Below are 26,613 nucleotides of genomic sequence, written 5' to 3' on the forward strand. Positions count from 1 at the left end.
AATCTAAAGGAAGCACCACCTTCATTTTTCATAATTTTTAGAGTTAATGTCTTCTTTCCCCACTAAAATAGCTTTGAGCTTTAGATACTTTCCAGCCCCTTCCCACTCGCACTTTTCTGTTAAGTCCACACAGAATTTTAACCAACCTACTCTAACCCTAGTCTTTTTTAATACTTAAAATGACCCTTCATCAATTGCCCTAAACCAAATAATTTGATATAACTTTAAGATTGTTAAATTTTATTTGCTTTTGTGTATATTAAGAGGAGGAGGATCTTTTAATTTTGTCATTGAACATACTTGCAGTTCTTGCCAAGCAGGTTAGAATTCTGCTTTCCTTTGAAGTTCACAATTGGTGCTAATTAGTGAGTCAGAGCCTTGGTGTAAAAAGTATAAGAACTTACTATAAGGTGTCAAATAAAAATTGTCTCTTGCCATCAACCTCTACAAGGATTAGGTCAGTAGCCACTGCATTTGCTGACTTTCAACACACCCTGAAAGGAGTTCAGGGCAGAGATCAGGAATGAGGCACTCTGTGCTCTGGGAATAACTGCCAGAACAGGTCTTCAGACAGATATTTTCAAGAGAAGATTTTATGAGCCCACATTCTTGCATCTTCTCCTATCTAGAAACGTGCTAAAATCATTAATGGAGGCATTTGCTCCTTGTGACTAGCAGCTAGCCTCTGCCAAAATGCATGCTTGACTGCACACACCCCCATCACTAAAGTCATATATAATACTGACTTTTCCCCCTACCTCTTCGGAGCAGTTCCTCAGAGCTATCTGAGAGGCTGTATCCCAGGCTACAGTCCTCATTTTGCCTTGAATAAAACTTAACTCACAACTCTCACGTTGTCCATTTTTTTTCCGTTGATGGTTTTGACACCAACAAAGGGACCCAGAGCAGACTTCTCTGCTTTGCCTGAACTCTGTGAAGAACCAGAGCCTTGGCACCAGCAGAAGCCCTTGGGCCCATCCACCTCGGCAGAGAATCCAGAGGAATTTGGGTGAGTCTCTCCTGTTTCTCAGATCTCCTTTATTGGTTGTTGATCCTGAGTTTTATTTGGTGGTATATAATAAATACCTGGTCCCTCAGTTGAAGGATACGGGGGTGGGGGGCGGTTTGAAAGATACCCAGCAAATGTCCGTCCAATTGAAAGATGCCTGACGGGGGTGCTGGTTGAGACAGTGGGGAAATACCCACACAGTTGAAAGATTCTGGGGGCGGGGGCTGCTTGAAAGACACTGGGGTTTGCTGAGTTGAAAGACACTGAGTGGTCTGGGCTGAGTGGTTAGGTAAGAGGCTGCTCTGATGCCTTTCCTCAGTTTGGCTGCCTTAACAAGATTCGTTGGAATAAAAGTGAAGGTATTACGTGAAACCTTTGCTCTGAAGAAGAGGGACAAGACTCTTCCTGGTCAATTACCAATTACAGCTTTCTTAGGCAACTGAGAAATTTATGGGAACAGTGAAGGCAGAGTCCTCATTCTGTGCAGTGGTCCCATAGGGAAACCCGCTCATTAATTGAAAGACTTGCTCAACCAGAGGTCACGCATAAGAGCTGGCCATTCAGTGATCTGAGCACCCACTGTGGTCTTAGACCACCGAAGGAAGAACTGAGCCCCAAAAGAGGGCTGAAATGACTCTAGAGTGATGCTTAGAGGAGTTAAGCTCACAAGCAGCACGCTGGCCCACCACACAATTTCATCTTTAAATTCAGCTTTAAAAAGGGAAATAGAGATCTCAAACAGGGAAGCGAGGGGTGTCAGAAAGCTAGCCTCTGACTAACACCCCAGCCAGGTTTATGTATGTATAAAACTTATACTTACAAGTACTCACTTAATTGGGAATTAAAGGAAAATTTTGCCCTGAAAATGGACAAAATGGGCTATTTTATTGCATTTGCAGTTGTTAGAGAAAACGGGCTTGAAAATAATTTTTTTTCTCCAGAATTCTGACCTTGAGGGAACAAATCCTTCTAGAAGAACTTGCTTCTCTTTCCCTGCGCCTTGAGACCAGGGTTCTCAGGACCACTTATCTTATCTAGATCATCTCTAATTCCTGAGACTGAGGGGGAAAAAGGGGGAAAAGGCCTTTTAAAATTTAACTTATTCCAACTGTTATAAACTAGTGAGTTTTATATTGTACTACTTGACCCTTGACTAAGTTTAGAAAATGTAGCCATGACATCTCTGGTTCTATCTGTCTATATGTGTGCATTATGTATATGTCTTTACCTTTGGATGGTATTATCAAAATTAATTTGTAATTGAGTTCTACTTAATTGGCTTAAGGAAAATTAAGCGCTGATATAAATTCTCAGAAATATAAAAGGAAACTGACCAGAATGAATTTCAGGTTCACGTGAACAGGGAAATATTCAGTATTAAATTAATACCAGATATTAAAGTTAAAGTTTGTTGATTTAATAGGCATGTCTTTAAAATCATCAACATTAAGTATGCTACCTTTATTTTACCTAGGTTTAATAGAAGTCAAATGGGATCTTATTATATGTCTTGCAAATTTGTCAGCAAGAAAAATAACTTGATACAATGAAATTTTTTATAAGTAAATTAAATGTAAATGAGATAAGAACTCTTTAGGAATAGTTATATTTTAGGAATGTCTACTTAAAAATATTCCCTCCACAGACTTCCCTGGTTGTCCAGTGGTTAAGACTTCATGCTTCCACTGCAGGGGGCGTGGGTTCAACCCCTGGTTGGGGAACTAGGATCCTGCACGCCATGAGTCATGGCCAAAAAAAAATCCCTCCAGATATTTGGTAACTTGAAATTTTAGAGTTCTGCTAAATTAAGTTAAATGGAAATTTATTGAATAGCTAGATCATTCTCAAATAAAATAAGATATTAAAAGATTAATTACTGAACATTCGCTTCCTTTTACAGAGAAACTAATGATATTTAGGATTATTATATTAATAAATATGTTCGGTGCCACACTGAGATATTTTCTATTAGAAAGCACATGTTTATAGAAATTATTATTGGTATTTATGTTTGCCAGTCTACAAAATGCTAATGTAAGACATAGTTCGTAATTGCTTACTTCTTAGTTTTCACTAGAAAGTAAGGTTTTTAGGAGTTGAAGATTCTAATTTAAATACATAATTAAAGCTACTAGAAATAATAAAGGAAACATTTTGGTATACAGTAGCAAAGTAGGATGTGTGCTTTTAATTAAAGAAGGTATGAGGAATGGAATTAATTGCATTTTGTTAAGGGAAAAGAAAGAGTTTTGTCCTAGACCTGGTTGTTTCTGGATGGAAAAAAATAAGGAACACATTAACATGCATACAGAAAGTGATGGAAGGTTTATGGAAAGGGAACCCTTAGAAAAGAGTTTTGTGCATGATCAGGATTGGCTAAGTTTAGAATAAATTTAATGGAGTAAATGAATTTTTATAGTAAGCTGGTGCAAAACCTGAATTTGGTTTTTCTGTCTGTTAAGAGGACGAAGTTTTCTTAGGCTGTGAATCTGCATTTGATAACAGATTGTAAAGTTTCTTTTACCTTAAATTGTAATCTGTTATAACTTGCCATATTTGCCTTTGAAATCTTTTATTGTCACCTTGGTTAAGGGAATAAGTATTGTTTCATAGTGACCTATGATCCTATTTGACCAAGTGTTTTAAACCTTTTTGATATTTTGACAAACTTCCCAAATCAAATTCTTTTTTTTTTTTATTTTAAATTTTTAAAAATTTATTTATTTTTGGCTGTGTTCGGTCTTGGTTGCTGTGCGCAGGCTTCCTCTAGTTGCGGTGAGCGGGGGCTACTCTTCATTGCAGTGTGCGGGCTTCTCGTTGCTGTGGCTTCTCTCATTGTGGAGCACAGGCTCTAGGCGCACGGGCTTCAGTAGTTGTGGCACGTGGGCTCAGTAGTTGTGGTTCATGGGCTCTAGAGCACAGGCTCACTGGTTGTGGCACATGGGCTTCGTTGCTCCGTGGCATGTGGGATCTTCCTGGGCCAGTGATCGAACCCATGTCCCCTGCATTGACAGGCGGATTCTCAACCACTGCACCACCAGGGAAGCCCCAAATCAAATTCTAATCAAGTCCCTTTGACCTCTAGCTAACATTGGGATGCTTCAAAAGGCCCCCAAAACATCCCAAAGAGAGATGTTAAATTAATTGTGTTCATTTGGTACATTAAATACATTGGAAGTGTTGTCAAATGAGTAATAAATCTTAGGTTATATTGTATGGTAAATGTTATTAATATAGATAGTCTAGAAATTATATGGAATTCCAAAAAATCTGATACATCCTGGTGAAATGTTATCAGTCATAATTCTAGTTATTATTTTGAAATGTTGTCTGTCACAGCAGTGACCATGTTGGTCTGTCAATTGCATTGTAATCAGATTTTTAACCGTGCCTCCTTAAGTCTTTTGTCATTCATAGACAGTTATGGTTTTACTCTGATGCCTTTGCAAAAGTTCTTCCTATTCAAGAAGATTTATGGAAAGGACTTTCTGACACGTTCAGGTTTCTGATACCTTTCAGATCATACTGCTGAACTGGGTAAGAAATTACCCAGAATTGAAGAATTCTAATGGGAAACCTGATGGCTTCATAAAACTGTAAACAAAAAGGATTAGTTACATAGGACTGAGTGAACTGGTGAATATGGTTATAACTTTTATGGTTTCTGTCTGAAATATTACTGGCTTTTAATCTGTGTTTTCCAGATATAAGGAAACCCTTCCCCTCAAGGTAATTGTGACTTACAGCAATTTGGTAAATTATACCTTTGTAAAAGGAGTTGAAACATTTATCTTTTCTCTCTACCTGATTTCCCCAGAGATTGGAAACTCTTAAGTTCACAACACCTTTATCAGATAAATTAGGAGGGCCACCTCCTAACAGGTGCAGGAATCTCAAGTAATTTGGGGGACTTGGAAAGGGGAGGAATTCACCTAAATCTGTGACAAGCTCTTGGTATGGCTTTCCTGGCCCTCTTAAAAGTTCAGTCTGAGATTCCTTATAAAAAGTTCCAGCAAAGCCAATTTTAAAAAAGCCTATATGGAGAGAGCAGACAGCAGAAACAAGAACTACAATCCTGCAGCCTGTGGAATAAAAACCACATTCACAGAAAGACAAACAAAATGAAAAGGCAGAGGACTATGTACCAGATGAAGAAACAAGTTAAAACCCCAGGAAAACAATTAACTGAAGTGGAGATAGTCAGCCTTCCAGAAAAAGAATTCAGAATAATGATAGTGAAGATGATCCAGGACCTTGGAAAAAGAATAGAGGCAAAGATCGAGAAGATGCAAGAAATGTTTAACAAAGACCTAGAAGAATTAAAGAACAAACACCTAGAAGAATTAAAGAACAAACAAACAGATGAACAATACAGTAACTGAAATGAAGAATACACTAGAAAGAATCAATAGCAGAATAACTGTGGCAAAAGAATTGATAAGTGACCTGGAAGACAAAATGGTGGAATTCACTGCCACAGAACAGAATACAGAAAAAAGAATGAAAAGAAATGAAGACAGCCTAAGAGACCTCTGGGACAACATTTAAATTCACCAACATTCTCATTATAGGGGTCCCAGAAGGAGAAGAGAGAGAGAAAGGACCCGAGAAAATATTTGAAGAAATTATAGTCAAAAACTTCCATAACATGGGAAAGGAAATAGCCACCCAAGTCCAGGAAACGCAGAGAGTCCCAGGAAGGATAAACCCACCAAGGAGAAACAAGGAGAAACATGCCAGACACACAGTAACAAAACTGACAAAAATTAAAGACAAAGAAAAATTATTAAAGCAACAAGGAGAAAATGACAAATAACATACAAAGGAATTTCCATAAGGTTAACAGCTGATTTCTAGCAGAAACTCTACAAGCCAGAAGGGAGTGGCACGGTATATTTAAAGTGATGAAAGGGAAGAACCTACAACCAAGATTACTCTACCAGGCAAGGATCTCATTTGGAGAAATCAAAAGCTTTACAGACGTGCAAAAGCTAACAGAATTCAGCACCACCAAACCAGCTCTACAACAAATGCTAAAGGAACTTCTCTAAGTGGGAAACAGAAGAGAAGAAAAGGACCTACAAGAACAAACTCAAAACAATTAAAAAAATGGTAACAGGAACATACATATCAATAATTACCTTAAATGTGAATGGATTAAATGCTCCAACCAAAAGACACAGGCTCGCTGAATGGATACAAAAACAAGACCCATATATATGCTGTCTACAACACAGTCACTTCAGACCTAGGGACACATACAGACTGAAGGTGAGGGTATGGAAAAAGATATTCTATGCAAATGGAAATCAAAAGAAAGCTGGAGTAGCAATACTCATATCAGATAAAATAGACTTTAACACAAAGAATGTTACAAGAGACAAGGAAGAACACTACATAATGATCAAGGGATCAATCCAAGAAGAAGATATAACAATTATAAATATATATGCACCCAACATAGGAGCGCCTCAATACATAAGGCAAATGTCAACAGCTATAAAAGAGGAAATTGACAATAACACAATAATAGCGGGAGACTTTAACACCTCACTTACACTGATGGACAGATCATCCAGATAGAAAATTAATAAGGAAACACAAGCGTCAGATGACACAATAGACCAGATAGATTTGATTGAGATTTATAGTACATTCCATCCAAAAATAGCAGATTACACTTTCTTCTCAAGTGCTCACAGAACATTCTCCTGGATAGAGCACATCTTAGGTCACAAATCAAGCCTCAGTAAATTTAAGAAAATTGAAATCATATCAAGTACCTTTTCTGACCACAACACTATGAGATTAGAAATCAATTACAGGGAAAACAACATAAAAAACACCAACACATGGAGGCTAAACAATACATTACTAAATAACCAAGAGATCACTGAAGAAATCAAAGAGGAAATAAACAAATACCTAGAGATAAATGACAATGAAAACAAAACAATCCAAAACCTATGAGATGCAGCAAAAGCAGTTCTAAGAGGGAAGTTTATAGCAATACAATCCTACCTCAAGAAACAAGAAAAATCTCAAATAAACGATCAAACCTTACATCTAAAGCAACTAGAGAAAGAAGAGCAAACAAAATCAGAAGTTAGTAGAAGGAAAGAAATCATGAAGCTTAGAGCAGAAATAAATGAAACAGAAACAAAGAAAACTGTAGCAAAGATGAATAAAACTAAAAGCTGGTTCTTTGAGAAGGTAAATGAAATTGATAAACTGTTAGCCAGACTCATCAAGAAAATGAGGGGACTCAAATCAATAAAATTAGAAATGAAAAAAGAGAAGTTACAACAAACACTGCAGAAATACAAAGCATCACAGGAGACTACTACAAGCAACTCTGTGCCAATAAAATGGAAAACCTGGAAGAAATAGGCAAATTCTTAGAAAGGTATAACCTTCCAAGACCGAACAGGAAGAACTGGAAAATATGAACAGACCAATCATAAGTAATGAAACTGAAACTGTGACTAAAAATCTACAACAAACAAAAGTCCAGGAGCAGATGGCTTCACAGATGAATTCTATCAAACATTTAGAGAACAGCTAACATCCAGCCTTCTCAAACTCTTCCAAAAATTGCAGAGGAAGGGACACTCTCAAACTCATTCTATGAGACCACCATCACCCTGATACCAAAACCAGACAAAGTACTACAAAGAAAGAAAATTACAGACCAGTATCACTGAATGAATATAGATGCAAAAATCCTCAACAAAATACTAGCAAACAGAATGCAACAGCACATTAAAAGGGTCATATACTATGATCTAGTGGGGTTTATCCCAGGGATGCAAGGATTCTTCAGTATACGCAAATCAATCAATGTGATACACCAGATTAACAAATTGAAGAATAAAAACCATATGATCATCTCAGTAGATGCAGAAAAAGCTTTTGACAAAATTCAACACCCATTTATGATAAAAACTCTCCAGAAAGTGGGCATAGAAGGAACCTACCTCAACAAAATAGAGGCCATATGCAACAAACCCACAGCAAACATCATTCTCAGTGGTGAAAAACTGAAAGCATTTCCTCTAAGATCAGGAACAAGACAAGGATGTCCACTCTCACCACTATTATTCAACATAGTTTTGGAAGTCCTAGCCACAGCAATCAGAGAAGAAAAAGAAATAAAAAGAATCCAAACTGGAAAAGAAGAAGTAAAACTGTCACGGTTTGCAGATGACATGATACTTTATATAGATAATCTTAAAGATGCCACCAGAAAACTACTAGAGCTAATCAGTGAATTTGGTAAAGTTGCAGGATACAAAATGAATGCACAGAAATCTCTTGCACTCCTATACACTAACAACGAAAAATCAGAAAGAGAAATTAAGGAAACAACCCCATTCACCATTGCAACAAAAAGAATAAAATACCTAGGAATAAACTTACCTAAGGAGGTCAAAGACGTGTACTCAGAAATCTATAAGACACTGATGAAAGAAATCAAAGATGACACAAACAGATGGAGAGATATACCATGTTCTTGGATTGGAAGAATCAATATTGTGAAAATGACTATACTACCCAAAGCAATCTACAGATTCAATGCAATCCCTATCAAATTACCAATGGCATTTTTTACAGAACTAGAACAAAAACTCTTAAAATTTGTGTGGAGACACAAAAGACCGCAAATAGCCAAAGCAATCTTGAGGGAAAAAAACGGAGCTGGAGGTATCAGACTCCCTGACTTCAGACTATACTACAAAGCTACAGTAATCAAGACAATATGGTACTGGCACAAAAACAGAAGTATAGACCAGTGGAACAGGATAGAAAGCCCAAAGATAAACCCACGCACCTATGGTCAACTAATCTATGACAAAGGAGGCAAGGATATACAATGGAGAAAAGACAGTCTCTTCAATTAGTGGTGCTGGGAAAACTGGACAGCTACATGTAAAAGTATGAAATTAGAACACTTCCTAACACCATACACAAAAATGAACTCAAAATGGATTAAAGACCTAAGTGTGAGACCAGACACTATGAAACTTGTACAGGATAACATAGGAAGAAACTCTTTGACATAAATTACCCACCCACCTCGAGAAATGGAAATAAAAACAAAAACAAACAAATGGGACCTAATGAAACTTAAAAGCTTTTGCACAGCAAAGGAAACTATAAATAAACTATAAATAAATAAACTATAAATAAGACAAAAGGACAACCCCCAGAAAAGGAGAAAATATTTGCAAATGAATCAACGGACAAAGGGTTAATCTCTAAAATATATAAACAGTTGCTCGTGCAGCTCAATATTAAAAAAAAATAAAAAAATAAAAAAATAAACAACCCAATTAAAAAGTGGGCAGAAGACCTAAATAGACATTTCTCCCAAGAAGACATACAGATGGCCAAGAGGCACATGAAAAGCTGCTCAACATCACTAGTTATTAGAGAAATGCAAATCAAAACTACAATGAGGTATCACCTCACCCCAGTTAGAATGGGCATCATCAGAAAATCTACAAATAACAAATGCTGGAGAGGGTGTGGAGAAAAGGGAACCCTCTTGCACTGTTGGTGGGGATGTAAATTGATACAGCCACTATGGAGAACAGTATTGAGGTTCCTTAAGAAACGAAAAATAGAATTACCATATGATCCAGCAATCCCACTACTGGGCATATACCCTGAGAAAACCATAATTCAGAAAGACACATGCGGGGCTTCCCTGGTGGTGCAGTGGTTGAGGGTCCGCCTGCTGATGCAGGGGGCGCAGGTTCGTGCCCAGCTCTGGGAGGGCCCTGCGTGCCGCGGAGCGGCTGGGCCTGTGAGCCGTGGCCGCCGGGCCTGCGCATCTGGAGCCTGTGCTCCACAGCGGGAGAGGCTGCAGCGGTGGGAGGCCCGTGTACCGCAAAAAAAAAAAAAAAAGACCCCTGCATCCCAATGTTCACTGCAGCGCTGTTTGAATAGCCAGGTCATGAAAGCAACCTAAATGCCCATTGACAGATGAATGGATAAAGAAGATGTGGCACATGTATACAATGGAATATTACTCAGCCATAAAAAGGAACGAAATTGGGTCATTTGTAGAGATGTGGATGGACCTAAAGACTGTCATACAGAGTGAAGTAAGTCAGAAAGAGAAAAACAAATATTGTATATTAACGCATATATGTGGAATCTAGAAAAATGGTACAGATGAACCGGTTTGCAAGGCAGAAATAGAGACAGAGATATAGAGAACAAATGTATGGACACCAAAGGGGGAAAAGCGAGGGAGGGGTTGTTGTTGGTGGTGGTGGTATGAATTGGGAGATTGGGATTGACATGTATACACTAATATGTATAAAATAGATAACTAATAAGAACCTGCTGTATAAAAAGTAAGTAAATAAAATAAAATTACAAAAAAAGTCTACATGATCAATTTACTTATATAAATCATCAGGCCAGGTTTATTGAAACCAGACTTATTTTGCAAACACATTAGTCTTAATTTGGCTGTATTTGGTAGAAATGAGGGTAAGTGTAAAGAGAAAAAGGTTATGTTTTAGTGAATATTAAATTGTAGTTCTGTTAATTGAGGTCTGTATTTACGAATTCTCACTTCACATGTAGTTCCTTGCTGTTATGTTATATTATTGTAAAGTTCAGTTGAATTATTAAAAGGAGACTCTAACATACACATGGCCAACAGGTACATGAAAAGATGCTCAACATAGCTAATTATGAGAGAAATGTAAATCAAAACTACAATGACCTCACCCCAGTCAGAATGTCCATCATTAAGAAGTCTACAAATAACAAATGCTGGAGAGGGTGTGGGGAAAAGGGAACCCTGCTACTTTGTCGGTGGGAATGTATGTTGGTGCAGCCACTGTGGAAAACAGTATGGAGGTTCCTCAAAAAACTAAAAATAGATTTGCCATATGATCCAGCAATCTCACTCATGGGCATATATCCTGACAAAATTATAATTCAAAAAGATACATGCCACCCCTATGTTCATAGCAGCACAATTCACAGTAGCCAAGACATGAAACAACCTAAATGTACATCAGCAGATGAATGGATATGGAAGATATGGTGCTTATATACAATGGAATACTACTCAGCCATAAAAAAGAACAAAATAATGCAATTTGCAGCAATATGGATGAAACTAGAGATTATCATACTAAGTGAAGTAAGTCAGAAGGAGAAAAATACTATATGATATTACTTATATGTGGAATCTAAAATCTGACACAAATGAACTTTTATGAAACAAACAGACTCACAGACACAGAAAACAGACTTCTGGTTACCAAGGGGGAGGGGAAGTGGGAGAGGGATGGAGTGGGAATTTAGGGATAGCAGATGCAAACTATTATATATAGAATGGATAAACAACAAAGTTCTACTGTATAGCACATGGAACTATATTCTGTGATAAATCGTAATGGGAAAGAATATTAAAAAAATGTATATGTATTGAATATAAGTGAATGACTACTGTACAGCAGAAATGAACACAACATTTAAATCAACTCTACTTTAATAAACAAAAAAAGGACACTGTAAGTTTGTTTCTGAAGCTTATCTCAGTAATCTCTTTGGATGAAGATCAGATGCCCCATGACCTGCAACCAGGTAATTATGTATACTGGAAAAGACATCATTTAAAGGACTATCTCCAGCCTAGATGGAGGGACCCTTATCAGTTACTCTTAACTAGCTCATACCCAGTGAAACTTAAAGGAATTGACTCTTGAATTAATTCCCATTTACAAAGGGCCCCTGCTCTGGACTGGGCTATAGAGAGGACTGATGACCTCAAAATCACCATTAGACAACGCTCAAATAGAGGAGAAACTACCAGACCAGGATGAGAAGATGACATCTGAAGTAGACAGCTGACCCAAGATGCTGGACCAAGACTTTATACCCATTACTTTGATAATTGCTCACACTTTTGCTTGTGAACCAAATATATTTCTTTCTTGGGCACAATCTTAGGCAGAGTTTAAAATTAATCCAGTTGTTGGGTTTGTGTTCAGTTATCTATATCCAGTACTTGTGGGTTACCTTGGTGGATTTCTTCACCCCGAGGCTCTTATTGGACGGCCCTTAGGAAATTTATTCTAGAAGAAAGAAATTATAGTTCTGTTCAGGCCACTATTGGTATTACTAGGTGGGATCCCCTCACCTGGTCAATTAATAATACCTGCTCTGACCCTGGCCATAAATATGAACTTTCTTTTGGGGTCACTCAAGCTCATTCTGTTGGGAACGATTAAACCATACTAAGGATAACCAGCCTAGTAACACTAGGAAATTGGGCTGGGTGCCTTATGAACAAGGCCAATATATAATTTCCCTTAAAGATAAGGACTGGTACAGAACAGACTAAGTCAGATGACCTAGGAATACACTGAGCTGCACCTAATGGAAGTTCTTGGCTTAAATTCTTACTCATGACCTTACTAACACTGCTGGATATACTGTTTGTATTTTGTCTGTTTTACAAAATTGTTGCTTTTTGCATTACCAAATGTGTGACTGAGCCTTTGATAAAATGATGACCAGGCGACTTGAGCCAGTTGACCAGATATTTAGTTCTATATGAGATCAATGCCTGTAATAGTGTAACTTTAGATATCGGAAGAAGCAACAAGAGGGAATTTTTTTTCCTGGACCATAACAGACTAGTAAGACAGGTGGTCCAGAGACTTTTGGCTGCTGTTAACAGGGCCTAGTCCAGTGATAGCACATTGAGTGGCCCATCGATGAAATCCTCGCCTGACCTAGGAGTGAGCATTCCAGCACCATGGGCTGAAATGGTCATGAAATGCCTTCCAAGCCAGGGTCGAATTGAAGACCATGAGGGTGCCTTGCCAAATAAAAATTGTTACTTGCCATCTGCCTCTACAAGGATTAGGTCACTAGCCACTGCAGTTGCTGACCTTCAACACACCCCGAAAGGAGTTCAGGGCGGAGATCAGGAATGCGGCACTCTGTGCTCTGGGAAAAACTGGCAGAACAGGCCTTCAGATAGTTAGATATTTTCAGAAGATTTTATGAGCCCCAATTCTTGCATCTTCTCATAGCTATAAAAACACTAAAATCATTAACAGAGACATCTGCTCCTTGTGACTAGCAGCTAGCCTCTGCCAAAATGCGTGCTTGACTGCACACACCCCCATCACTAAACTCATATACGATACTGACCTCTTCGGAGCAGTTCTTCAGAGCTATCTTAGAGGTTGTTTCCTGGGCTATAGTCCTCATTGTTGCACCAAATAAAACTTAACTCACAACTCTCACATTGTGCATTTTTTTCAGTCGACAAAGGAATTAAAAAAACCACTTTTTGTTCTATCACTATTTTTATTGGGCCAGAAGAACATTTGTGTTGATCTAATTTGCAATTAATTAATTAATTATTTCACTGGCAGAAAGCAACCTTTTAATTTTATTTTATTGAGCTATAATTGACCTATTAGTTTCAGGTGTATAGCATAATGATTCGACATTTGTATATATTGTGAAATGTTCAACACAATAAGACTAGTTAACATTTGGCACCATACATAGTTACAAAATTCTTTTTATTGTGATGAGATCTATTAAGATTTACTCTCTTAGAAACTTTTAAATGTGCAATACAGCATTATTAAGTACAGTCAAAATGCTGTACATTACATCCTCATGACTTATTTATTTTCTAACTGGAAGTTTGTACCTTCTGACTACCTTCACCCATTTTGCCCATCTCCTGAGAACTTGATCTAGTTCTTAATTGACTATAAGTCATGCTGAGGTAATATATTAGTTATCTCGGGCTGCCATAACAAAATACCATACAGGTATAACAAAATACCATACCATACACCATAAGTGGGTGGGTTACACAATAGAAATTAATTTTCTCACAGTTCATGGAGTCCTTCCATGACTTGTATGATGATAAGACTTCTTAGAAGGTTGTTATAGAGCCGTCCAAGGTGGATATGATAAATTGCTAAGCTAAGGCAGTGGCAGTGAGGATGGTAACAGATTAAAAAGATAAACTCTTTTGGAGATAAAGTTGACAGGATTGGGTACCTGAACAGGGTTGCTTAGGAAGAGAGGAAGGGATTTGGGTTGATTTTTAGGGTTCTGGCTGGGAAGATGAGGATGTTACTCATCGAGTTACTCTAAAGAGGAGGAGAGGAAGATGGAGAGAAATATGCTGACTTTTTGAGAAACCCAGAATATTTCTATCTATATGAGAAATTAAATGGAGAAGTGAGGCAATTATCTGAAGACTTCCAGTAAAATAAGTCTTTTAATTAGGATGGGGGAGAGAGAATGAAGGCATGTTGTGCTCTTAACTACTTTGCTTTAGGATCTTTCCATTGGAGACAACAATGATGAAGCATCACAGCCATCTTGACTTCCAACTGCTTCTTTTAGCAGTCCTGGAAATCAGTGTGGTCCTAAAGACAGAACAGAATTCACACATAGAGGGTATATTAGTTTCTTATTGCTGCAGTAACAACATAAATTTATTGGCTAAAAGCAACATAAATTTATTGGCTAAAAACAACATAAATTTACTGTCTGACGGTTATGAAGGTCAGAAGTCCTAAAATCAATGCGTCGACAGGGCTGTGTTCCTTCTGGGGGAGAGAATCTGCTTCCTTGCCTTTTCCAGCTTCTATAGGCTACCTACATTCTTTGCCTTGTGGTCCCTTCCTCTGTCTTCCAGGCCAGCAGGATCTTCAAATCTCTCTCTGTCTGACATCTACTTCCATTGTCACATCTCCTTTTCTGACTCAGACCTACCTGCCTCCCTCTTATAAAGATGCTTGTGATTACATTGGCCCACTGGGATAATCTAGGATTATCTCTCCATCTTAAGATCCTTACCTCAATCACATCTGCAAAGTTCCTTTTGCCATGTAAGGTGATGTATTCACAGGTTCTGAGTACTAGGATGTGGTCGTTGTCTTCGGAGGGCCTTTGTTTTGCCTACCACAGAGGGTCTGTCTTGTCCTTCATCTGGGGGAGGCTCAGTTCTGTGAGGACCAGAACAAGATGTTGCTGCTCCCCCAGCTTTTCTTTTCCCTCTTTCCAGATCTTAAAATGTTTTGTGGCAAACTTACAATTATGAGTTGATATCTACAAATGTTTTTGTTAAATTGGAGATTTGGTGGGCCTTATCTTGAAGAGATGTGTCATCTCTCAAGAAATAATTCCACAATATATGTAAGTCAAGTCATTATGTGGTACACCCTAAACTGTCTGTCAATTATTATCTCTCAATAATACTGGAAAAAAAGAGAAAAAAATCATCATTATTTGAAGTTTGTTGCTATGCTATGTTAGGAGGGTATATTAAAGTGATATAAAAATTTCAGCATGAGTGTAAAAGCATAACAATACCATCCCTGAAACAGGAACAAATAGGCTAATTACCCTAAACCCCTCGTTTTAGGGGTGCTCATATTCTTGGGGGAGTGGCACTAGCCGGTTCCTACTCCTGGTAAGAAGTGTAGTGTGCACTTCCTTCAGGTAGCATTTTCTGACTTCCCAGCTGAATTACAAGTTCCTCCTCTGTTCTGCCACAGTGTCTGGGGGCAGGGTTTTACTATAGAGCATTTATCACATTGTATTGTAATTCATTGCTTCCTTATCTGTCCCACTAGATTTTATTATAAGCAGAGATCATGCCTTATTCTCCATTGCATCCCCTTGTACCTAACATCTTGCCCACCAATACTTTTATATTGAATGGATGAATGAAAATTAGTAATTGTTTCTATAACAGCTTCTGAATCTTAAATTTCCATTAATGTTTTAATTTTACATTTCTCATTGACTTGTGGTGGTTCTGTAAGGGTAAATGAGGTAATTTCTCTAAAGTGCATGAGATCTTTGGAAAGATGTGTCATTAGGCTAAGGCTCATATACAGCTATCAAATGAAATTGTGAGCTAAAATTTATCATTTTCTTTTAGTTTCACCTACCAAAGTGTTGGCTTGGAAAAGTTGCCTCCATGGTGAATTTGAGCCAGCTGGAAAAATGTACACAATTTTATACAATGTCTGACAAATACAGGGCACATAATAAAACTTTGTGTAATGAGAGAATGAATCATTTATTAATTAGTAATGAGACAGATGCTTTACTACACTTCTAACATGTATTATAGAAAATAAAATAGCCCATACTGAATCTTGTATGGAAATCCATTAGTTTCTTTTTGGTGTGATGAAGTGGAAAGCATTTCTCTTCAGTTCCTATTATTGGTGTATCAGTCGGCTTTTGCTGCAGTAATGAACAACCCCCCCCAAATTTCAGTGGCTCACAGAAACAATTATTTCTTACTCCCAGAGCTGTGGCTCTGCTGGGCATGACTGGGCTTACTGAATTCATTTTGGCTCTACTGTCTAGACAGGTCTTTAAATTCCTGGACAAAAGTCAAAGAAGCAGCCACTCCCTGGGATATGCTCTTCTTACAGCCAGGTGCCAAGGCTCAAAGAGGTGGGAGAACAGAGGCAAACCACGCAAATGTTGTAAAGCTTCTGCTCTAAGTCATGACCTCTGGAATTCCATTGGCTAAGGGAAGTCACATGACCAAGCTCAGAGTTACCGCAGTGGGGAAATATACTCTGCTTACAGGAATTGTTGCCAGGCTGGAAAGGAACAAAAAATTGTGAACCAATAATACAATCCACCACACTCTGCATCCTCTGTTTGTCAAAGCCACTATTTGGTCTTTTGTAATATTAATTACTCTTTAAGGATTTTAATTTGAAGTTCCTTTTATGTAGCTTAAATAATAAGGGTAATTATAGGGACTTCAATAGGTTCTATGTAAATAGGTCTCAGAGGTAAAAGTAAATAGATTTTGGAATTTTAACTAAAGAAAAATTTTAATTTTTTAAGTATTATAAATGTTTTCATAAGGGTCATGATGGTAAGTTTTTCTTTATATCTGTGGATGTCCAAGCCAGCAGAAAAGGATTTAATTAGAGATATTGGGGTATAGTAACCATAAGGACCGATTTCTTGACTAATCACGTGAAAAAGACATGAAAGGGGCAAAAGGTCTCCCCAGTGGATAATTAAATCATTCATCTGCTTGAAAGAGGAAGGCTGGACCAGATGACAGGTTTCTGCCAATTCTCTGTTTATAGTTCTTTGAATTTTGAAATAAAGAAGCCCTTTAAAGACGGATGGTATTAAAACTCTTCTTACATCAGTAAAGTGGCACTAAGAAACTTAGAAGCTGGCTTAATGCAGAAAATAAAATTAGCAAGAAAAACACAGATGAGAGGAAATTATAACTTGAGTATTCACTGTTTACTTTTGAGAGAATAAAACACCATAGTTAATTCCAATTTTAATACATTTGTCTTATTCATACTTTCTTTAAAAAAACATTTGATAAGTAGGTACTATGTGTCGGGCATTGTGATAGGTGCTGGTTGGCTAGGAAGTTATATAATTCCTAGTTAAAATATCTGATAAACCAGCTATAAATGTCACATATCACCATCATGCCTCCTTAGAACTTTTTGCTTACCATTTAAAAAGGACAATAGGAGTTTTAGACTATCTTTTATGATCTACACTTATGAAGATCTAAGTGCTAAAAAAAATGACTGTCTTCCAGGTGATCACATACTTTTTCCTCAGCCATTTATTTATTTATTTAAATATTCAATGTAGGTCCTTCCCCTTCCCCAGTTTTACTGAGGTATAATTGACAAATAAAATTGTAAGCTATTTAAAGTGTACAATGTAATGACTTGATGTACATATATATTGTGAAAGGAACCCCCCTATGGAGTTAACACATCCACCACTGCTCATATTTTCCCTTTTTTTGAATGAGAACATGTAAGTTCTCTCTTAGCAAATTTCAGTTATACAACACCATGTTAACTATAGTCACCATGTTATATATAAGATCCTCAGACCTTATTCATCTTATAACTGAATGTTTGTACCCATTTACCAACCTCTCCCTATTTCACTGCACAGCCCCTGGCAACCACTTTTTGCTCTATGTTCCACTTTTTCCCTTTAGGATTCCACGTGTAAGTGACATCATGCAGTATTTGCCTGGCTTGTTTCACTTAGCATAAAATCCTCCACTTTCACCCATGGTCTTAAGCATTTCTAATTAGCTCTTGGGGTGTTTTTAAACAACTGATCATCTCTGACAGCAAATTATTGTTTTATTTGCTTTTGTGGTGGGCTTGTGAGCCAGGCAAAGAGTGGTTCAAAGGCTGCTGCATTGGTGGATGGATCTCTTTTAAGAAATGATCTCTTTGGAAAAGTCAAACAGCACAGCCTCATTATGAATGTTACTTCATCAGTGCAGCCTGCCTGAGGAGCTCAGAAATCAGTAGTTTTCTTTTTTCATGAAAGGCTGCAGCTATGATTTTTTAAAAAAACGACTAATATTTGTTACAGTAGTGCTATGTGGCATTACTGAGTCTTAATCTGTGTGCTAGCAACAGAATGTGTTTGCTTATTTGTTACAACCGGCCAATGATAATCCTCGCTGACACTTCCGCAGCGTTTACCAAGAGCCAGGCCGGTTGAAACACTTCAGAACTGCTGACTCATATAATCCTCACACTAGGAGAGCAGGAGCTGTTTTGTAGCGCTATGTTATCCCCATTTTGAAGATGTGAAAATTGAGGCATAGAGAGGCTATGCACGAAGTATGTCATGTGCACAAAGTCACATGACAGTAAGGGCAGGGTTGGGCTTTGAACCCAGGCCGCGTAGCTCCATTTTGCTGCTTTTACAAAGCAAGTCCAGTAACCTTATTAAAACCAAAAACTGATTCCTACTCCGTTTGGTATCCTCCCCTCAGCCTTCAGCTTGATTTTCTGGCCCTTCCGGTTAGGACCATGAGTTTGTAATTGCTTCCCTTCATGGAGGTGAAGAACTTATCCTAGACCCTGTTGTGTTCAATTGCAAAAATTTACAGTGTATACACACACACACAGCAAAACGAATGATGACCGTTTAGTTAATCAGGAAGGGCTTGATTCGGGCCTAAAATGACCAGTCGTTCTCCAAGAACAGGTACAAAAAGTGCAGTGGTGAGGAGCCAGTGAGAAACGTCTCTTCCCATCCAGGGTCCGAGGACTTCGCGCAGGCACACGGGGAACGCTTTCTCTGGGAGGAGGCCCGTGGGAGCGGCGCGGCACAGCCGGGGGCGCCGCGGGTACGTGAGTCTCCGGGTTCCCCGCGTGTCTCCAGGCTCCCAGGCCCCAGCGCGTCGCTGCGCGCGCCCGGACCAGCCTCCGCCCGGGGACGGGGCGCTGCGCAGGCGTTGGTGCGCCGCTGCCTGCGAGCCGGGTCCGGGAGGAGGAGGGCGGGCGCACCCCCGCCCCGCGCTCCCCGCGCAACCTTTGGGTACCGAGAATGTCAGTCTGCCTGGGAGGGGGGCTGCACCGGCCGGCGCAGGAGACAGGAGGAAGGGCGGCAGTGAGGGCGCGGGTTTGAGCCCTTCCAGCCCCGCGTCCTCTCACCCCCACCGCTCCCTCCCCCCGCCGCCGCCGCCGCCGCCCACCTGGCCGCCCCTGCTGCGGCAGCGGCGCGAGGCTCGCTTACAGGCCTCCGGGTCGCAGCCCGCGCGGTCTGCGGAGCTTTCCTTGTGTCTGCCCTCCCCCTTCCCCCGCTTCGCCCGCCCTCCCCGGGGCCCAACGTGCTCGTTCCCTGTCACTTCGGTCGGGGCGCGCCGGTGGGTTTGGCCTGCGCCGCGGCGGCGAGGCGGGGGAGCGAGTGAGCGCGAGGGGCGGGAGCGAGTGCCTGTGTGAGTCACCGGTACCTGGAGCGCGAGCGACGCAGAGAGAGCGGCGCGGAGACCGAGCCGGAGCCGAGCCCGAGAGCGCCGCCGTCCCCCGGCGCCAGGCCCCGCCGCGAACCCACCCGCGCCCCCGCCGCCTCCCCCACGCGCCGCGCAGCCCGCTCGTCCCGGGCCCCGCGCCGACGCCAGACCCCGGCGCCTGGCCCGCGCCGCCCTCCCGCCTGCCCGGAGGCGGTGCGGGGCTCGCTGGGGGATGTCACAGCGGCTCCTCGGAGCCCCCAGCCGTCGTCGCTTCCGCCCAGCCGCCGCCCCCGGGAACCGCGACAATGAACCCCCAGTGCGCCCGCTGCGGGAAAGTCGTGTATCCCACGGAGAAAGTCAACTGCCTGGATAAGGTGAGCGAGGAGGCGCCGGGCTGCACCTGCTCGGAGAAGTTTTGGCATCTGGGATGGAAAGAGAAGAGTGGGTCTGTGCGTGTGTGTGCGCGTCTGTGTGTCTTGGACCCGGGTGAGGGCACGCGAAGCAAGACGCCCGCAGGAGAGCCAGAGAGCACGCTTGGCGATCGTGATGTTGGAACCGGGAGAGGCTTTTGTCGGGGTGCGGGCGGCGGCAGAGCGGCTGCGGAGGGCGCCTGGAGGTGCGCGGCCCGGGCTGGGCCCCCAGGGGCAGTTCGGCCAACCGCGCGCCTCCCACCTCCGCTGCGACCCCTCACTGCCCCGCACGCCCACCTCAGGGATCCGCCCGGATCGCCACTTCACCCCCGCCCCAGCGCCTCGCGTGAGGGCGGCGAGGTGGAGAGGCAGATAGTAATTAACATGTCGTGGGGCGGCCGCTGCCGCATTGCTAAGAATAAGCCCCGCCGGAGAGCCCGGCCTGAGCGCGGCGAGCCAGACCCACTGGGGGCTAATCCACCCGCTTGGGGAATTCTAGAGGAAGTGGCTCTAGACCGGCCCCTGCAGCCCTGCTTCCCTGCCCTTCCCGGGCGTGGATGGAGTTGAGCAGCCTGGGAGACAGACCCTGGCGCTAGCCTGAGCGACTGACAGTTGAACCCAGCCGGAGGCGGTCCCTGTGAAATTTGCGTGTGGTCATACAAATGCCTCATAAGAGCACGCCGTCATCCCTATAGCCATCCCAATAGCCATCCCAGACAGAGTCCGCCTTTCCCGCAATTGAGTGGAAGCTGGACAGGGATGGGGGGGCCGGGGGTACTTAACATAGTGCCCCTCCGGCCACCTCGGGTTGCCTGACTTCCGGTGAGCACATGTTTATCGAGATGTTACAAACAGTGTTGTTTAGGCACTTTGAACTGGATTCGGTTTCCTTTTGAGGCCACTTCACAGGCTCCATTTCTCCATTAACCAAGCGCAGAATTCCTCTTTGGCTGCTCATAGAAGTGTAATACGGGTAGAGGCTGTGACATTTCTTTCATCTGAGTCTGTACGTTATGGTGGAGAGTCATTTAAAACTCCGTTTTAATAACTGTCTTCTTTGTTTACTTAACTGAAAGTCAGCAAACATCCACTGGTACCTACAGTCATTTTGTTGTAGTATTTTCAGATACGGGGACTTGTGATGCACTAAAAAAAAAATGTCTCCTTTCTGTACCCATCCTGGAAAGAACTGGCATTGTACTATAATTTTAAATATTTATTTTTTCAGTATTGGCATAAAGGATGTTTCCACTGTGAAGTCTGCAAGATGGCTCTGAACATGAACAACTACAAAGGCTATGAAAAGAAGCCCTATTGTAATGCGTAAGTATTGTCAACATAGTGTGCCAGGTGTGGCACAGCCCCAGAATATGGAAGTGAGTGGATTTGCCTGTTCTGAAGAATTGACTTGCTGTGTCACCCAGGTGTGGCAGTGGCCAATTACCTGTTTATGCCACATACTTTGGGGCCATGTAGTTTGTTGAAGTTCATTGCATTTATGTCTTTCTAATGTGCAGGGTGATTTGTGTCTGTCGTCAACCAGAAGGTTGGTTCTTGAGGTTCACAGTGTTGCAGACTTAGGGACATTTGTTAGAAGCTGCAGAACTTACACACTGAGAACACCTGGGCTCTGAAATGCATGTCAGATAGATTGGCATGTTATTCATATGTCAGTTTCCATTTTTATCATATGTTGCCATACTGCATTTTCTGGCCGAACCTCGTTGCTTAGAGAAAGGAGTCTCGCTCCTTTGGCCTTAGCTGAGACCACTCCAGAGATGCTGGAGCTTAAAAAGGGAATCAAAGAATTGAGACCTGGGTATTTCCAGCTGGTTAGTAGTAGATCTCTTGGTGGGGATTAAAGAAGGTAAGTTTTCTTTAGTAAGCTTTTCCATTGGCATGCTTCCAGCCTATAATACTAGTGATTAGGTAGCATTTATGCAGTGCTTACCATGTGCCAGGCCCTATTCTAAGCACTGTGTGCATCACTGACTCATTTAATCATTACAGACCCTGTGACTTTGAGGAGTACTATTATTTTCCCCATTTGTCAGATGAAGAAATTGAGGCATTGAGAGGATAAGCCTCGGTAAGGGGCTCAGATCACTCCTAGAGCCTGCAAACTGTAAACATTGTTCGGTGCTTCCAAATGGCTACCTTGCCGCCCTCGGCATGTGTTTCTCCACTCTTTGAGCCTCCCTCCACCCAGATTATTTTCAGCGGTGGGCTCTTGGCACTGACTGCTGAGCCGCCTTCTTCCTGGTTCCCTTGTGGGGGCTTCTCCAGCCTGGAGGTGGCAGAGGATCCCTCGCCTTCTGGCTGGAGCATTGCCAGAGATTCATTCTCCCTGGAGTTTTGGAAACAGGTTTATTCAGGTCTCCTGGAGATGGAGGGCCCATGGTTAATTCATGCTTCACTCATGGGAGTGAGTTTTCATAGACGGTGAATTTTTGGTAAACGAACGTAATGCGCTCATACCTCTCTGATGAATAACCTAAAAAAAAAAAAAATCTCTTTGTATTTCCTTCGGTCCTAACTTAGTGCTTACAAATACACCAGAAACTTTTCAAGAAATCAGAAAATGGTGGCACTGAACAGAATTCACGATTTGGATAAGTGAAGTCCACAGGTAGCCCCAAACCATTGATGTTTTCAGCTCTCCTGTATCATGCCTCTTACTAGAATAACATGAAGCAATAAGTGAGATCCCAGTGTCGTGGTCGCCTGCTTCTCTTAAAGAGAGGTGTAGTGAGCTGGTTAAAGATCAAAGGTAGGTAGCTGTCCCTAGAAGGGAAAGGGCCCTGACATCCCATAAACAGGATGATTGTTCTTCGGTTAAAGGAAAGTGAACCATTCTTCCCGTAACTCTTCTAGCCTGTGGCCTGATTCCATCAGGCTTCATGGGCCACATCAGCATTCTTTATAGCTTCACAGCCTGAAGTTTAACTGGGTTTTACCAATGCCTTTGGGTGGTTCTGGAGGAATTGGGAGGGGAAGAGGAAAGACAGGAAGAGGAAAGACAGGAAAAAGAAAAGGAGAAGACAGCAACAAATATATATGTATATGTGTATATGTATGCATAATGTGTTTATGTGTATGTATATCTACACACACACATAAACATATATGTATATATATACACACGCACACAAGACACACACATATAGATAAAGCATTGAATGAGGGAGAAAAAGAGATGATAAAAATAAAAGGACAGAAAAAAGAAGTGTAACTGAAGTGGAGTCTTTGATTGCATCAGGCCACTTGAAAGTTCAATGCTTACTGCTGAGTTTCAGTTCACTCCAGTTAAAAAAGAATATCAGATTCTGCGGCAAGTCATGGCCGGCTGGTTGGCCCTCTGACTTCGTAGTGATCTAGTGCCCAGAACTGTTGAGATTTGGACCCCAAAACAAAAAAACCTCTGTTTGTAGATGAGAAACATCCTGCTATGTTGTTTCATAGGTCTGAGTCTTATTTTTTAATACTTTCATTATATCTAAAGGGAATGCTTACAGGTTTTCTCTCTAAAATTTCTTATATAATTCTAGTGCTTTGTTATTAGGTTTAAGTTGAGTTTTGGGAGTAGCATCTCAGGTTTTTTTTTACTGAATGTTGAACCTGGTAGTCCACTTTATGGAGCAGAGAGACAAGGTAAGACAGAAATCCATCTTTAGTGGGTGAATGAGTAGGATCGATGGTTTAAATGTTTAATTTAGCTTTACGTTCATGTCACAGCTTGATAACGCTGTCTCCCAGAAAACGAGCCTAGCAAAGTTGCAGGTTCTGTCTGCTGTAAAGGTTCCATGCTGGAAGGCCCCTATTCTCCACCCTTAGTTTTCCAAGGGCACAGGCTGGCATGTAAATTCACTGGTCAGCATGGATTACCCTTTGGGGATCCTGATGCCTCTGCTCTAAATCAGGTGGTGTGTGTCAATCAGCTGTTCCCTGTGATCTTGGCCAGAAGGGCTGCCATAATTTCTCTGGGTCAGTGGTGGAAAATTGATTCTCTGAAGTATACTGCTACTGGAAAATGAAACATCCTGTGTCCATATAAAGTAATATTTTATCTGCCCCTAGTTTGGCTCAGGAGTGGATACACATACGTGCTTAAATGAAAACGACTATTCTTCCCCCACTGCAACTTTTTATTGTGAAAATTTTCATATACAAAATGGTTAAAAGAATAATGCAATGAACGTCTGTATATCCTCCACTGAGATGTAACTCTTATTAACATTTTGCAGTATTTGCTTCATGTTTTTATCTAGTATATGTACAGATATATTTATTATTTTTGGACCATTTGTTAGTTTCAGGCATCAAGCTGGTTTCACGCATCAAGATATTTCATTCTTAAAAAGGATCGTATGCACGTACTAAGAATAATTTTCTTAAAGAATCACAGAGCCAATATCACACTTCAGAAAGTTAACAAAAATTTCATAATAACTTCTAAAATCTGGTCCATATTCACGTCTCCCTCATTGTCCTAAGGATGTCTTTTATAGCTTTTTAAAAAAAATCCAGGATCCAATTAAGGTTCATACTTTACATTCAGTTGTTATGAAAATGGCAACTTCTGCTTATTGGAGATTCAATACCAGTTCTTTAATTTCTGCTGTCATTTCTGTTGTTTTACATAACCTCTTAGAGCTTTCAGGAAGAGTATTTAAGTAGCATTTCTTGTAAAAATAACATGTAATTAACTTAAGAAACTTTAAAATAAATATTAAAATACGATGAAAATATTTGAAAACGCAAGCAGACATTTAGGATTGTTTTAAGAAAACATAAAAGCTTTTTATTTTAATTGATACCCAGGGGCATTTTTTTTTAATGGAATGAAGTAGTGAGTATTTTCTTCGGTCTAAATATGTTGCTTGTTTATATTCTTGTGTGTTTAGAGAAGAAACAAGTTTCCTGTTTGACTTCATGCAAAGGAGAACATGTATAAAATATAATTTACCTAATATTTAAATTTTGATCTTTTGATAGAATGATCAAAGTATATAGTACACGCTAGATGTAAGATTAGGCGTAATACACATTTAGTTCCTAATGCATCAGTGTACCCTACTAAAACATTTAAAAACAAACTGATCTACTTGAGGACATGCCATGTTTTCATAAGCCTTTACGTTTCATCAGCAGGCAGTGGATTCGTTTGCACGTTCAGGATTTTTTTCCCATCGTGGAACTTGCAAAGAAAAGAGGACTTGGCAATATTTTTATTGCTAAGAGGTGCTGGGAAAATAACACTAGCTGATTAGACAAAAAACGGCTCATATATTTGTATGTGAGTTGGTATGCCAAGTTAAACGATAAATGTATTGCTACCCAGCAAGCCCCACAAAGAATATAAACCCTAAAGGCCATTTGTCAAATAAATAATTTAACTTATTGTAGGTGTCACAGTTGCATTTATTATGTGTTTGTAGAAAATACATCAGTTCTTAAAGTATTCTGAGCAGTATCATCACTTAGAAATAGCAGTGCCAGTGACTGGCCAGTTAACGTACTGTCGCCAAACATCACGTTATTTTAAGTCAGGGGAAGGATCAGTTTATGATGTAGTCGCTTCGTGGAGCCTTGCCAGTAATTTCCCCAAATCGTCACTTTTGCAGAGATTTTTTGGGGGGGCTGAACATTTGTCCTGACCTGCTCACGTTAAATATCCCTTGTATCTGTGTCAAATGTATCTTCAGTTAGGGGGCTGAAAGAACACAAGTGTCTGTGCTGTAAATACGTTTAGTTATCCTTCCAAAGACACTTCCTTCTCAACAGATAGTTTCGCTTAACGTAATTTTGGACCAATTTAAAAATAAGCCAGCAGGAGCCATGCTCCGTGTTTACTTTCGCTCTGCCTGTGTTAGCGTTCCGTTTTGTGAATATGTATGGACTATCTACAGCCTGGAAGATGCCGGGCAAGGTGCTCCTGGTATGAGCCACTCAGAACGGGCAGCTCTGTTCAGCCTGCCTGCCTTGAGGGGGATTGTCTAGGCCAGCCCCCCAGTAGCTCTCACTTACCATTTCTCTGTTGATGACTCGCCACAAGTGCCTTTACTAAGGGGTACTCAGAGGACATGGAAGGAAATGAAATTTAAACCCGCGATATTTTCCACCTCATATTTCCCTTATCTCTGCCGAGGCCTCCCAAACCTGGTTCCATAACACTCCAAGGACTTGAGTTATCTCAAGGGGACTTAGGAAATTCTTGCTATTACGTTAGCTTTAATTACTTAAGAACTTTTCATGAAAGACACAGTAGGGTGATTGGAGATTTGAAGCAAGACAGAACTGGATTCGAATCCTGGCTCCGTCACGGTCTACTGAACGAGTCTCCTGATCACTGAGCTTCGGCTTTTTCATCTGTAAAATGGGAATAGTAA

General features: G+C 40.7%; 1 protein-coding gene and 1 long non-coding RNA gene across 16 annotated transcripts in view; both read left to right on the forward strand.

The window, feature by feature from the left end:
• Nucleotides 1-475: 475 nt before the first annotated feature.
• Nucleotides 476-13,345, forward strand: LOC149749947 (uncharacterized). The gene is made up of 2 exons (XR_016391878.1): nt 476-1,009; nt 11,766-13,345. It is a non-coding gene; the product is annotated as an uncharacterized LOC149749947 (long non-coding RNA).
• Nucleotides 13,346-19,509: 6,164 nt separating this feature from the next.
• NEBL (nebulette) overlaps nt 19,510-26,613 on the forward strand; it is a 368,320-nt gene continuing 361,216 nt past the window's right edge. For 8 of the 15 annotated variants that reach the window (XM_089906435.1, XM_089906434.1, XM_089906445.1 and 5 more), the window contains exons 1-2: nt 19,511-20,188; nt 21,453-21,547. In XM_089906435.1, coding sequence (XP_089762561.1) covers nt 20,120-20,188; nt 21,453-21,547 — 164 coding nt within the window. In that variant the 5' untranslated portion in view covers nt 19,511-20,119. Of the gene's footprint in view, nt 20,189-21,452; nt 21,548-26,613 lie in introns of those variants that run through there. The other 7 variants (XM_089906438.1, XM_089906443.1, XM_089906441.1 and 4 more) reach the window with 5 other exon arrangements.

Source organism: Delphinapterus leucas, chromosome 2, assembly GCF_059928025.1.
Source record: "Delphinapterus leucas isolate spDelLeu-1000000601 "Yukka" chromosome 2, BTC_Dleu_Yukka2, whole genome shotgun sequence".
Taxonomy (NCBI): domain Eukaryota; kingdom Metazoa; phylum Chordata; class Mammalia; order Artiodactyla; family Monodontidae; genus Delphinapterus; species Delphinapterus leucas.